The 15,444-nt window shown below is 43.7% G+C and overlaps 1 protein-coding gene across 1 annotated transcript in view; it reads left to right on the forward strand.

The window, feature by feature from the left end:
• The window catches only part of ATP8B1 (ATPase phospholipid transporting 8B1), a 127,459-nt gene extending 112,229 nt beyond the window's left edge, over positions 1-15,230 (forward strand). Inside the window, exons 21-28 of the mRNA XM_002713627.5 lie at positions 2,342-2,474; positions 2,883-3,171; positions 7,649-7,872; positions 8,982-9,065; positions 9,685-9,930; positions 10,222-10,360; positions 11,689-11,819; positions 12,621-15,230. Coding sequence (XP_002713673.1) covers positions 2,342-2,474; positions 2,883-3,171; positions 7,649-7,872; positions 8,982-9,065; positions 9,685-9,930; positions 10,222-10,360; positions 11,689-11,819; positions 12,621-12,845 — 1,471 coding nt within the window. The 3' untranslated portion in view covers positions 12,846-15,230. The remainder of the gene's footprint in view (positions 1-2,341; positions 2,475-2,882; positions 3,172-7,648; positions 7,873-8,981; positions 9,066-9,684; positions 9,931-10,221; positions 10,361-11,688; positions 11,820-12,620) is intronic.
• Positions 15,231-15,444: the final 214 nt, after the last annotated feature.

Here is a 15,444-nt window from a genome sequence, read left to right on the forward strand (position 1 = left end):
GGTGGCTGGACACTTCATGTATTCCTCAAGCTTTTCCTGTACAACAACCCTCCGAGGCTGTCGCTGGGCCGGTTACGCTGTTAAGGAGCACACTTACCAGGCCTCCTAAGGTGCTAAGGAATTTGCTCGTCATTCTTGTTTCTTTTTTTCTTTTAATTTTATTTAAGTTATACAAGTTTCATGTACTTCACATATACCGATTTAGGAACATAGTGATACTTCCCAGCATACCTCCCTCCCACCCACGCTCCAACCTTTCTTCCTTCTCCCTCTCCCATTCCCGCTCTTAACTTTTACAAAGATCTTCTTTCAGTTTACTTAATGAGTGTAAAGTTAACTCTACACTAAGTAAAAGAGTGCAACAAATAGTGTGAAGAAAAAAAAATGACAAGTTTTCATGAATCATCCTAGTGTATTGGTACTCCGCTAAATTCAACAAGCAAACCCAGCAGGCTTACCAGCTAGATGGGTTCTGTTTGAATAGAAGCACATAGAACAGGCTGCTTTGAGCTTCTGAGATTCTAAACAGTAGCAATAGATAAATAAATGCTTAATATGTTTGACTAGTTTTGCGTCTCAAGTAATTTGGCTAATTATTATACAGTTTCATTTTTTGTAGTTGGATGCCTTGATACACTTCTGTTTTCTCAATCCTGTCTTTTGCAACAAAATGGATGCAGCTGGAGACAGTTACACTTAATGGAATAAGCCAGTCTCAAAAAGACAAACATCATTTTCTCTGATATGTGGTAGTTAATACAGAATACAAAAAAAAAAACCCATATATATATAAGAATGAAACTGACATCTTCCAATTTGATTGTTTATGGCCCTTGTCTATATTCCTGTGGAACAGTGGTCTACTTTTTACATGTTGAACATTATGATTAGTGATGCATTAAGCAAAAACTAGTAGACTTACTATGATGATTATAAATTAAATTTAAAGTATGTTATTGTAAAAATTTAAAAAGGAAGGATGGAGAGGGAGATGAAGAAAGGGTGTTGAGGGGGAAGTATGGTTATCTTCTTAGAACTGTATCTATGAATACATGACATCTGTTCTCTTTATAATAAAGAGCAAATATTCTAAAATAAAGTGTGAACTACATTAAAAGAGAAAATTCATGTAAGTAGCAAATTTCATGATCATGCTTTTAGCCAAGTTTACCTATATACAATTACACAGTTTACCTATATACAACAGCAAGTCATCGTTCTAGGTGATTCCTGAAAGGACAGTGTCTATCAAATGGTTTAATAGGTAACACCATCTTCTTTTCCAATCCTCCAGCCTTTCAATGCTTTATCTTGGACTTTTGGGTGAGGGATGCTCAACCTGTATTGGATAAAATCAATTATTCCATAGTAGGAATGACATTCGATGTAACCTTCAGTGTGAAAATGAGTATTAAATTAATGCAGAAAGGGACAGTAAACACCCAGTTCTCTAGTGCAGTGGTTCTCAAGGGAGACAACTTCCAAGGAGTATTCAGCGATGTCTAAAAACATCTTCTGTTGTCACAAAAAGGGGAAGAGGATGCTGCTGGCTCGGAGAAGCCAGGGATTCAGTTACACATCCCCCAGTGCTGCACATCTGACAGTGGCCAACCTCAGTACAGAGCTATCAGGAGGGCCAAGGTTCAGAAACCTTCTGAAGGTGAAAGAATATGGCTGTGTGAATGTGGAATGGGATAGCCCATTGCTGCAAGCATGGAGACTTGAGTCCTCATCCCAGTCTTCCCACCAGCTTGCTACAAGCTGATCATATCCCGCCTTGGGGACTTAGTGCCTTACTGTTAACGTGGAGATTGGAAATGGGGCGTCACTGTTGAAATGCGTACAGAAGTTCAGTTTTGCAAGATGAAGTTCTGGAAATTGGTTGCACATACACTGTGAATATATATAATGCTACTGAACTATACAATTGAAAAATGGTTCATGGGACAAGCATTTAGCCTAGTAATTAGACATTGGTTAAGATGCCCATGTCACACATCAGAGTAGCTGGGTTCAATATCTGACTCCAGCTTCTTGCTAATGTGGACCCTGGGAGGCAGCAGGTGTTGGCTCAAGTCACTGGGATCCTGCCACCCATGTGGGACCCCTGGACTGAGTACCTCCACCCCTGCTCAGCTCCCACCATTGCAGACATTTAGGGAGTGAACCAGTGGATGGGAGCTTACTGTCTGTCTCTCAAAATACTAATAATAAGGCTAAGCTAGTACATTCTATGTTATGTGTATTTTACCACAATCTGTAGAAAGTATACGTCAAAACTCAGACTCAGGGGCCTATTTATGGTCTTGTACTTTAAACACTTAAATTTATTTCCCTGCAGTTCTCTTCTTCATACAAGGATGGAAAACCAGAGGAATAGAGGTGGAGTCTATGCAAAATTTGCACCTCCTGTGCAGGAACCTTTTTTCCCATCTGGTGGAAACAGGGCCTTAATAATCACCGGTTCTTGGTTGGTATGTACCGTGAGTGTATCTGAGCCTTGGGTGCAAATGAAGAAGTAAAAGTGCCTTTTGGACCAGTTTTGGGTGGTTTAGCATATTCACTGCCAATCTAAAAATCCCATATCCTACAAGTGAAAGTGTGATTATCCAAAGTTGGGGCTTAATAGAATGAGATATGAAAGGAATTATACCAGATTGGGGAAAGTCATTATTCTGGTTTATTAACTAATAGATAATTTTCATTTTTTTCCATGTAGAATTTTGCATTTTCTAATTTTTCTATAAATGTATTATATAATCAGAACATTACAATCCATGATAGAACCCAAGAATTCTCCTTGATATAATTTAATTCTTGGGAATGACACTCTTGGTGTACGAATGAAAGGGATGTACTCTGGTCTCTCTCCAATTTCTCAGAATGAAATTCTTCTGGAGAAAAAGACCAAGAAAAGTAACATCCTGAAGCTGAAGTTCCCGAGGACAGAAGAAGAGAGACGCATGCGGACGCAGAGTAAGAGACGGCTCGAGGCTAAGAAAGAGCAGCGGCAGAAGAATTTCGTGGACCTGGCCTGTGAGTGCAGCGCCGTCATCTGCTGCCGCGTCACCCCCAAGCAAAAGGCCATGGTAGTGGACCTGGTGAAGAGGTACAAGAAGGCCATCACGCTGGCCATCGGAGACGGGGCCAACGACGTGAACATGATCAAGAGTGAGTCCCCTGCAGCCCAACTTGCTAGGGAGGAGAAACAACGGCAGGGACGTTCGGGGGCTCATTTCTCACTGAGGTTTCCCTAAATCCAACCTCTACTAAAGACACGTGACCGTGATCATGCCCGAGACCCACCCCCAGGAAGCCTACCCAGAAAAACAGAGCAGTCTGCACAGAATGCCAAGTAGGAGATGCCGTCCGTGGGATGGAACTTGGTCTCCTTTTTTTACATCTGCTTAGTGTGATTTTTCTCCTCTTGCTGGTTCTCCTTCCTATTCCTATTAAGGGCCAATTAAAAGCTCTGATATTTAAAGTTTTGTAGAACATCCTGCTGAGCTGGGCATAAATGCTAATGTTGGCTTTGAGAATGTCATTGTCCCCCAGCTAAGCACCTCATTCTGGAGCTTCCTTCAGACCTGTGATCCATTTAATGTGGTAAACCTTCACCGTGGGGCCACCTGGTGTGAGTTGTCTGGCATTGGAGGGAAGTGTCCCGGTGGCCTCCCCATCCTCCTGACCTCCCTAGGAGACTGTGAGGTTCATTTTGCTGGTTGAGGTGCCTACTATTAAAGACTGAGTGCTATCACACAGAATGCAGTTGGGCTGTTATAAAAACATGCAGAACCCAAACGGTGGCCCTCACCTACACATCAGAGTCCTGGCCCTTTCTCCTCTCTCTGTTGTTGGAAGGCAGTACAGGTTGTGCAACCTTTATCCAAAATGCCGGGGGCCAGAAGTGTTTCCAATGTTGGAGTTTTTCAGATTCTGGAATGTAGCATGTATGTTACCCATGCAGCATCCCTAACATGAAAATTTAGCTCTAAAATCTAAAACTTTGAACAGCAGATTTTGGAGAACGTGGGATTTGGGGTCTTTAGATTAGGGGGTAACCAATCTGCATCTTGCAGTGAAAGTACTCAAACGACTGAGGCCTGAACACTTGTGCTCATCCTACTGGCAGCATCGTGTATCACTCTGGACTGGTGTGCAGTCCTCAGGGTTTTCATCTGAAAACAAAATTATTACCAATGTCACCTCCAGTTCTATGATATTAGTCATGGTTGATAGAAAACATTACATGACATATGCATGTCCTGCTCTGCTGGTTAGCTTAAATACATTATGTATGACTGACTAGACTTTAAATTTAGCCTGTTCTGTGACTCATGAGTCCATCTCTTTCTTTTCTTAGAGTCTCCTCCTCTTCCTCCTTGGTATATACTAAGAATATTCCAACTTTGCTGCCTCAGCAGGAGTCAGCTGTATGACGTATGTCTTCTTGCTTTTTTATCAATGTGTATATCTGTCACTGCTCCTGATTTAATTCCTCTCCAACTGGTTTTTGCACATTCTTGTTCTACCCTACGAATGGCATTTCCTGCCCTGAATTAAATGTTTCTTTCCTCTGTAGGCAGCTCTCATTTATTTTCCATTGCTTTCCTTAACAAGCTGTGCCCAAAAGGCAAGGAACTCAAATATTTTTAAGCAGTTATAACATAGACTTGTAGATACGGGGGAGGGGAAGAGCAGGGATGGTCTCCCTTGCAAATTCGCAATCTGATCATGTCTTTTAGGCTTGAAAGTTTTTGTTCCTCTGAGTTTTCCAGTTGATAGAGGGATACCAGACCTTAGCAGGGGTGGGGAAACTCTTTTCTGCCAAGGGCCATTTGGATATTTATGACAGTATTCACAGGCCATACAACATTATCACCTTAAAATTAGCATCCTATAGATTTATTGAATTCAGAGTCCCACCTGTGGTTGCCTTGGCAAAGCCAGACCACGTAATTTCACACAGGTCTGTGAACGGAAGGTGTCCTACCCATGCTACAAAGCTTGTTAATCTGAAGCTAAAAAAAAAAAAAAAAAAAAATTCTGTTCTATGCCAAGTGCTCTTATACATTGGGTGAAAATGGAGGCGGCATCTCTGAGGTCCTTGGAAGTTATCCAAGTATTGTTAATACCTTTTTGTGCTTTGTAAAAGCAGCATCCAGAACATACAGAAATTCTTGCTGGTCAAAAAGGAGTAGGGGGAAATTCCAGTGGCAAAAACAAGATGACTGTCGACTAGTAGGTCTTACGTTTCACTGTATAGTCTGGTAGGTGCAGAAATCTCAAGCCATCACATTTTGGTCCCTCGTAAGGATTCAAGGACTCTCACTGGCTGCCCTCTCCCCTCCTTGTACCTAAAGATAGCTCATACCAGCTGGGTGGGTGGATGTTGTCTCTTCTTGGTCTTAGCTTTGGAGAATGTACATGAAGCATGAGAGAGATGAGATAAAGGCAGAAAGAACTGTTGTTGGTGAAGTCATCAGTCTGTTGAGAGAATATAAAAGTCCACCTATCAGTGAGGCATTTGACTAGAGACAAATCTAGGTTCCTATGGTTAGAATCTAGAAAAAAAAAAAAAAAGTGTTGCCTTGGAGTGCATCTGTTCAGTTGTCTCCGATTATCCTCTGCACTGTGACAAAGCCCATTTCTCATATTATCCTTGAATGGATACCAGGGACTGGGCCAGTGACGCCTCCTCTTAACTCCAACAGCCACAGAAAAATCTCGACATTTCCCTCTGTGGCTTATTCAGGAAAGAACTAGAGGCCACAGTTTGGCAACCACAACTTGTCATAAGAACTATTTGTATGTTTTGAAAGGGAACATAAATATTGAATGGGATGCAATTCACTGTATGGTTTTACAACTACAAAGTGCTATTGAAAACATAGGTCAGAACAAGTCACTACAGTTATGCTTTGAGTTTTCTGGCCCTTATATCCTACAACAGGGCGAGATTTTGTGAAGTTTTCTGGTTGGAAACCCTGCCGAGCTGGCAGTGACTTCTGAGTAATAATAAGTTGTGTTTCCAACGCATTTTCTCTAAGTGATCTCATTATGTTTATGTTCATGAATTTTGTGACCTAGATAAAATTTGTAATTTTTTTTGACAGGCAGAGTGGACAGTGAGAGAGAGAGAGAGAGAGAGAGAGAGAGAGAGAGAGAGAAAGGTCCTCCCCCAAAGGGGTAGCCTTTGGTTCACCCCTCAGTGGCTGCTGCAGCCGGCGCGTTGCGCTGATCCGAAGCCAGGAGCCAGGAGCTTCTCCTGGTCTCCCATGGGGTGCAGGGCCCAAGCACTTGGGCCATCCTCCACTGCACTCCCTGGCCACAGCAGAGAGCTGGCCTGGAAGAGGGGCAACCGGGACAGAATCCGGCACCCCGACGGGGACTAGAACCCTGTGTGCCGGCGCCGCAGGCAGAGGATTAGCCTAGTGAGCCGTGGCTTCGGCCTGTAATGTTCTAATGTGAAAATGTTAATGACTACTGGAAGGATGAATGAAATTGTGACTATTTTTAAAGTTTTTATTAATGTATTTCATAGATACAATTTTAAGATATTTTCCAATATAAAATGTTATGTTTTAAGGTTAAATAGTATTTTAGTTTGTATCCTTTTCCTCTTTAAAAGAGTTCTGAGATTTCTCATGCAGTCCAAGAAGTCAGGCCTTGGGAAGATGCTGGAAGCAAGACCTAGCATCGAGTCAGGAACTCTGTCTCTCACTCTTGCTTTTTACTCTCTCCTACTTTATCTCTCTGCCCCTCAGAAAGAAATATATTCTACACCTTAGGAGTTTTTAAGTTAAAATTCTAGACACAAACACACCTGAATTCTAATTCCAGAAGCTCTAGCAGACGAATTGCCCTGGCTTAAGGTTTCCATCAGTTAGGGCTTTGTATAGGAACCAGTAGGTTTTTGTTTTTTTAAGCAGGAACTGGTTGCTTACAAGAGACCAGACACTTTCAAACGCTCTAAGTGCACTGAAGAAGCAGGTTCTGGGACAAGGGGTCCCTTGAGGTCCCTCTGTCGAGCTTCTCGGCTGAGAAGCCTTTGCAGTTGCCTATCAACATCTGGGCAGCTGGAGAATGGGTACAAACCCTGAAGAAATGCCGAAAGAGGAGGAGGGCTGGGCTCACTACTACATTCAAGTCACGAGTGAGTGAACAACGGAACCCAGCTGCAAAGGAGTCTGGGAAATGTAACTTTTATTTGCTTTCCCCCCTCTGCAATTAGAAGCAGCATGGAATGAAGTTTGAAAGAGTCAATTCATAGTATCTCCCACAGATCACGTGCCTGCCATGGCTGATTCAGCTGTGGCCAACGAGGCAGGGACACACCGGGTACACACGGGTGCCTGAGGCTCTCACCCTGAGTGTGGGCGGGACGGCTTCTGGGCTGGACTGATCATCTCCGTGGAATTCACCACCCACCCGAGATCCTTTTACAATCATGTATGGAAGCCCTACCAGGTGCTTTGCTTAGTGCCTTGTCCTTGGAATTGATTTCAAGTGCAGGGGGTGAGGGATGGTGAGCAAGAGCTTTTATATTTATTGTTCCATGATTGTATGTCTGTGTTTTGCTTGGGGAAACATTGGTGTCATCTTAAAAGCAGCCTAGAATCCAGTGTCTTTTCCCTCTGCCCCACAGCTGCCCACATTGGTGTTGGAATAAGCGGACAAGAAGGAATGCAAGCGGTCATGTCGAGCGACTACTCCTTTGCTCAGTTCAGATACCTGCAGAGGCTGCTGCTGGTGCATGGCCGCTGGTCCTACATCAGGATGTGCAAGTTCCTCCGATACTTCTTCTACAAAAACTTTGCCTTTACTTTGGTTCATTTCTGGTACTCCTTCTTCAACGGCTACTCCGCACAGGTAATGGAACTTATTTTGGGGGTAGCATTCTTTTAAATAAAAACTAGTTCTAAGAGACCAAATTTGTCTCTTTCCTCTATCTTTGCAAGTATCTTATAGTTGGGATCATAATAAGCCAGCCCTTGGGTGACTTTTCTCAATGTTCCTGGTGCTTTAAAAATATTCTGCTTGGCCCTGGCCATTGTGTCCATTTAGGGGAGGGAACCAGTGGATAGAAGATCTCAAATAAGTCTTAGAAAAAAGTGAACCTGCGAGAAAAAAAAATCGCCTGTAGCTGTCAAACCTCCTTGGATGCTGAGGCCAGGAAATGCTGAGCAGGGTCAAGGGTCAGGGTCTTCTTGCTAGTTCTGGACTGTGCGTGACTCTTGGTCCTGCGTAAGCCCTGACCCTCTGTCCCAGCCTAAAGGATGGTGTATTCAGCGGTGTTTATCCTGTTCAGAAGTGTATTTTTCATATTCAAACTGGTCTACAAAGTGTTTTCATGGGTTCTGGCCTTGCAAAATAAAGGATAAAAGTTAGTTTTCCCTTACTGCAGGGTCTTAGGTGCTTCCGAACTAGTGTAGTTTCGTGCATTTGGACTCATTAATAAAAGGGTATGAAATGAGCATCATTCGAATCAGTTTTCCCCAAAACCACTTACCTGGGGTTGAAGGGTCATTGTGAGGTGGGCCAGTTCACAGAAACTAACCTCTATCTTTTTAAGATTTATTTATTTGAGAGGGAGGAGAGACAGGGCTGCCATCTACTGGTCCACTCCCCAAACTCCCCAAACAGCTTCAGCAGCTGGAGTTGAGCCAATCCAAAGCCAGCTGCTTTTAGACCTCCCACCTGGGTGCAGCGGCCCAAGGACTTGGGCCATCGACTGCTTTCCCAGACCACAAGCAGAGAGCTGGATCAGAAGAGGAGCAGCTAGGACTCGAACCGGTGTCCAAAGGGGATGCCAGACCCATAGGCGGAGGGAACTTCTCTCTCTCAAGATGTATTTCTCTGGGCTGGAGAGGTCCCCACTCCGCTAGGGACGTCCCTGCTCTGAGAAAGTGGAGGAAGGTATGCCAGCTCCACTGGCGATCTGCCCATGCGGTGACCCAAGCCCTGTCGTCTCCTCGCAGACTGCGTACGAGGACTGGTTCATCACCCTGTACAACGTGCTCTACTCCAGCTTGCCCGTGCTCCTCATGGGGCTGCTCGACCAGGTAGGAGCAGTGCGCTGGCCCAGAGGCTCTGCACACACTGCTGCCCTGGGTGGGTGGGAAGGGACAAGCAGCCATTTCTGGGTGTTCCGAGTAAAATCCTGCTGTTATTCTTTTATCAGGCAACCAGGGTGTAAGTGCTGTGTTGCTTGTTTTGTAAGAAGAGGATTTCTGTGACTGGGCTGAGTGCATTGACAAGTGTTTTTTATTCTCCTTTTGGACAAGGGGCAATGTTAAGATATACAGTCTAACACTGTACTTCAGCAGTTTCTATAGAAAGGCCTAATGGAAAGGAATGATTTAGAATTAATTCATCAACTTATACTCATCGGTGAACATTCTTCCCACAGAGTTTTGAAACAATATGAAAATTGATTTTTTTAAAAGCCTCCTTACCTTTATGTTGCTACTTCTCACAAGAAAACAAGTTATTAAACTTCCCTAGCTCCTCCCTGAATTAAAATAATATCAAATGGTAGTGGCAGGAGCTATGAGACTGATCTCTGTACGCTGAAAATGTTGCAGGATTTATCATCTGGTTCAGTTTTTGCCTGGCAGCATGTCTGACTTCTTTGGCCTCCTGGCGGACAACACGTCACTCTAATGTTGTGTCCCCCTTAAGGACGTGAGTGACAAACTGAGCCTCCGATTCCCTGGGCTGTACGTCGTGGGACAGAGAGACTTGCTCTTCAACTATAAGCGGTTCTTCGTAAGCTTGCTGCATGGGATCCTCACGTCCATGGTGCTCTTCTTCATACCCCTGGGAGCTTACCTGCAGACCGTGGGACAGGACGGAGAGGCGCCATCCGACTACCAGTCTTTTGCCGTCACAGTTGCCACTGCTCTCGTCATAACAGTCAATTTCCAGGTGCACAGATCTCCTCCCCCAAGCTGGTATCTGTTGGGACCCAGGCAGGCATGCATCTCCCACTCTCCCTCCAGCTGAGCTCTGCTGCTTTACCAAATGCTATTCTCATCCCTTCGCCCAACACATTTCCTATGTCTTACCTTGAGTCAAGGATGGTTAGGTTTTCGATTGTTCTGTATTCAAGCCAAATCATGCTGAAGTTGCTGAATTCTGTTTTCAGGATTCTTAGCTCCTGTAGGTCTTGCTAACTCCCCAAAATGAGTGCTGTGTTTGTCTCTGGTTTCCCAACAGATCGGCCTGGACACTTCTTACTGGACCTTTGTGAATGCCTTTTCCATTTTTGGAAGTATTGCTCTTTATTTTGGCATCATGTTTGACTTTCATAGTGCGGGAATACATGTTCTCTTTCCATCTGCATTTCAATTTACAGGTTGGTATTTTCTCAGCTCCAAAAATAAATGTGTAATTGTCAGTAGGTTAGAGTCTGACATAATCCCAGAGTAAATAAAAAATATCAGGACACAACTGTGCAACTATAAAGTTAGGTAACAAGACTTAAAAAGACTAAATAAGAGTTTTTCCCCTATCATAAAACCCAATTGGTAGATTATTGGAAAATTGAATATACTTGTACAAGGGCTCTTCAAAAGTTCATAGAAAATGTAGAGTATTATTTTTTTTTCTATTTTTTATTTTTATTTTTCATTTGTGCCAAAATAAGTTCCATTTTTCATGAACTTTTGGAAGTGCCTTCACAGTACTGGCAGCACTGTCAAATCATCTTTTCAAAACACTATCTGAAGGTGCACACAATCTATAAAATTTTTCATCTACTTGAGCGAAACAAACTGAATTTTGGCAAGGCCGTTGACACAAAGGCTATACCCCTCTGGACAAAACTTAATGACCTACAAGGATTAAATTAGCTAGCCAAGCCACAAAACACCTTGATGAGGGAATTTTAGAACTCAAAAGCACCCTGCATCATTGGAAATATGTAGAGAACAATTGGTCATGTGCCCACTGAGTGCAACTAGTAAAATATTTGACAAATCCTGGAATGAATTTGAACTGAAATCTGTATTTTATAACATGTGGAATATATCATGAACTGTAAAGTTCTCAACTTAAATTGTTTGGATTCACAATGAAAAATGAATTCATGTCCCCTGGTTTCCCTGTAGTGGTGACCAGCAGTTGGGTTGTAAAAGATGGGTGCTGGGGTCACCCTTCTCTTCTTGGGGTTGTTTTTGTTTTGTGATTGTGTGTTTCCTAACTGTATTTTAAAAACCTCAGTACTCAAGAACTTAGAATATTCCCATAAGGACTTTTTTTTTTAAATATTTATTTTGAAAGTCAAAGTTAGCTACACAGTGAGAGGAGCACTGGTTCACTCCCCCGAGGGCTGCGGTGGCCAATGCTTGCCCAGGCCCAAGCCAGGAGGTAGGAGCTTCTTCCAGGTTTCCCACATTGGAAAGTGCTTTTTTTTAAATTTCTAGGGGAAAAAAAATCCAAAAGCTTTCTTACCTAATTTCATATATTTAATCAGTGTTGTGTCAACAAAGGCACTTCTTAACTCTTGTTTCCCTGGTGTGCATTTGCCATGTTTAGAGAACTGACCTTCCTAATTGTGCTCTGCTCACTCTGACTTGCAAATGCCCCTCCCTCCAGTAGCGATGATGGGTGTGGGAAGGCAGCTAGTCTGGTTGTCGGATTCACCCCAGCTAACCCGCGGACTCCTGCCCCTGCTCTTCACAGGCACCGCTTCCAACGCCCTGAGACAGCCGTACATCTGGCTCACCATCATCCTGACCGTCGCCGTGTGCTTGCTGCCTGTCGTTGCCATCCGCTTCTTGTCCATGACCATTTGGCCATCAGAAAGTGACAAGGTAGGAGCGAGACCCTCATGGAAAGCAGAATGTCTCCCAATTGCACCGCTCCTGGGAGTCTAGGTTCAAGGGGAGTTTGCTAAGAATGTCTGTTAATGTCTGCTCTTTCTTTAGCTGCATCTTGCAAATAAGTCCTTTTGGGATTGGGATGAAAGGAGAATGGAATTACGAACGTTCTGTCATTCCCTTTCAATTTAACAATTACAATGTTAACATTCTGCCAAGCAAAGGAGTGCATTTTGGTATTCTTTTAAAGAAAAGTGTTACTTGTGGTCCAAAGGATCCTGCTCTGTGAGGGAGGGGAGGGCTGTCACTCAGTATCAACAACACTGTAGCATCTCTCTCAGCGTGCGAGGTAACCAGCAGGCTGAGGGCGCAGGGGACTCGGCTCTGTCCTCTCCGCCTACTCGCTCCTGTGGAAGCTGGACAGGGTGACTGCAGTTGGCACCTCCGCCACGTCAACACGTCCAGGCCTAACGGTCTGACAACTGGAAACCTGGGAACTCTTCACCCAAGGGCCCCAGGGAGGGGAATCCATCAGGGGATGGGGGAACTGGGAGACGGGGCGGCTAGGTGGCCCCCAGACCCTGCATGCAGTGACAAGACAGTGCTGGAGCCACCAGGGCCAGAGGCCAGAGTTTTCCCTCAGCCCGGTGCCAGGCACAAGGTCAGCTTGCCCTTACAGAGGGTGCGCACCGGGTGCGCCGCGGCTTGGGACAGGTGCGCAGTCGCCATCTGCCGTCAGTCCTGTCCTGGCGACCTCCTAGCCAAGACCTTTCTTCCCATCCCCCGCTCTTACAGATCCAGAAGCACCGCAAGCGGTTGAAGGCCGAGGAGCAGTGGAAACGGCGGCAGAACGTGTTCCGCCGGGGCGCGTCGTCGCGGCGCTCGGCCTACGCCTTCTCGCACCAGCGCGGCTACGCGGACCTCATCTCCTCCGGGCGCAGCATCCGCAAGAAGCGCGCGCCCCTGGACGCCATCATTGCCGACGGAACGGCCGAGTACCGGCGCACCGTGGAGAGCTGAGGTGCCCCATGTCTGTTTCTTCATGAAAGACTCTGAGAACGTTTTATAAAAACGTCACATGGAACCCAAGACAGCAGGCACTTAGCTTGGTGGTGAAGATGCCCGGCGCCATATCTGAGTTCTCAGGTTGGAGACCCAGCAGGTGACAACTCAAGTACTGGGCAGCCCTGCCACCCACGTGGGAGACGTGCATGGAGTCCCCGGCCCAGCCCAGGGCCTTTGGGGAGTGACCCAGCAGATGGAACCTCTGGCTGCCTCTCAAAATTCTGAGTCAAAAAAAAAAAAAAAAAAAAAGATACAAACTACTTGGGTTGGGCTATTCATAATCAATAGCAAAGCCAACACTATATTTTTGAAAGCCCTAAATTATTCAACTTGTGTTCATTGTGATTCAAAGGGAACATTTAAATCCAGTCTCAATCCAGGACAATAGTTAGACAACTGCATTGTAAAATTACAGTTAAGTTTTCCTGTCATCTTTTGTAACAATTTGCCAGAACTTTCCTCTTTTCCCACCTGTAGACCACCTTATTTAATTTATAATCACGAAGACAGGAAGTGGTCCAGTGACTTTTTGAATACTGGTAACAGAGGGTATGGTTGCAGGTTTTCACACTGGTTTTCTAGCTCAGTTCAATCAAGGGAAATTCAAAATTTTCTAAGTATAAGGTTTCCACGTGTTTTGGGTTTATAACCAGTTAAATAGCATATTACAACATTTTAGTGTTGGGTATTATTTTAGCACCTTCCTATAGTACCAAGTAGTCTGATTCCTTAGTGTCATTTTTTTGAAAGTATCTGCATATTCACATATTTTATAAAAGCAATTTTTAAAAACTGGGCATATTACCGATGGGTACTAATTTCCAGTTAGAAGGAGAGCTATTGATAATTTATGCTATACTCATAGTTTAAAAAAAAAAAAAAAGCTGTAAGGAATTTTGAAGAGAGAGACCCGTTTGCCTATGATTTAAATATCATCCAATGTGCACATGGATGTATACATTGGATGATATGGTACCTGATAAGTTATTTTTAGTTGTCAAACAACTGTACATAATGGAACTTGGAAGGCAACACTTAGGTCTTGGAGCTCTAGAGAGGAGAAAGCTGCTTTGAGGCAGGGTGACTGGTCTTGATCAAGTGAAAGGGTGTTGCCACTCATAACAGCTCAGAGGGATACGAGGATACTTCAAACTCTTCATGGAAAAAAAAATGGGACTAAACAATCAGTTTGGGGCCAGCGTTGTGGCACAGTGGGTTAAGCCATTCCCTGTGACACCAGCATCGCATACGGGTGACAGTTCGAGTCCCAGCACCTCCACTTCCAATCCAGTTCCCTACTAATGCACCTGGGAGGTCCACAGAAGATGGCCCAAGTGTTTGGGTCCCTGCAGACAACTGGAAGACCCAGAAGAAGCTTCTGGCTCTGGGCTTTGGCCTGGCCCAGCAATTTGGGGAGTGAACCAATGAATGGAAGATCTCTGTCACTCTGCCTTTCAAATAAATACATCTTTTAAAAAAAATCAGTTTATTTGGATGCAAAAAAATGCAATCTCTAAGTTTATCCTAATATACATTTCAGTGACCTTTTCTGGAGGATCCCTGTGCATCTACATCCAGGTGATCTCCAAGTCCTGCCTAGTGCTCCCTGGGAGTAAGGAAGTTGAACAAAATCACTAACAAGATAGCAGCAATACATTGCAGAAGGCTTCACAAAGCTTTCTTTTGAGCTTGCTCACATGTAAAGTATTTTATGAGGCTGGATCAGAATCCTAATGCTGTTCCTTGTCTACGTCTTGAGGGAGAAGACTTTGAGAGCCACATTCATTAGACTGAATGTGTAGGCAGTTGTGAAAATATCCTCACAAGGGTGACTCAGCTTTCCAGGGCTTTTTCCATATTCTTGTGCTTTCAGCAGATCTGCCCTCCACCACGAGGCTGTGAATGTTCACAACGTCACCCCTTGGAATCCCTCTGAGGAAATCACCACGTGTAGATAGCTCATTTTTTATATCCACAGGACAGGGAAATTTAATTAGAATTTTATAATGCATTTTCTAAGTATGATAAAAGAATGTATGCTTTTTTATGGAAGTAAATTTCTGAAAGTTTACAATTTTATCTTGTAAATAAGCAGAATTGTACAATTCTTTAAAAATCCAGGAACGTTAGCTTCTATAATTCTGTTAGTTTCATAGTTCTCTCCCGTATTGCAAATTGTGGGAAAGGTTGACAATGCAAATGTGTCAAAGACATATACTGTTGGGTGCAATATTAATTTTAAAATGAAAATTGCTTTGGATAAATTATTTCTATTCCTGTAAATCAGATTGAATGTATATTTTTGTTTAAAAATAAATGCTTTAGTAAAATTTTTAGAAAGTGTAATCTTTTACATATTTGAGTTCCATCTTTTTCATTTTTAATTGACAGATACAAATGTACATGCTTTGAAGTACATCTACATTGTGAAATGGTTAGATTTAGCTACGTCACAAAATACATATTACCACAGCTATCATTTGTAACATCCAGTCTCCTAGTGTTCCTCAGGAATATAATGTCATCGTTGGCTATAGTCACCATGCTGACCAAG

The sequence above is a fragment of the Oryctolagus cuniculus genome, chromosome 10, assembly GCF_964237555.1.
Source record: "Oryctolagus cuniculus chromosome 10, mOryCun1.1, whole genome shotgun sequence".
Taxonomy (NCBI): Eukaryota; Metazoa; Chordata; class Mammalia; order Lagomorpha; family Leporidae; genus Oryctolagus; species Oryctolagus cuniculus.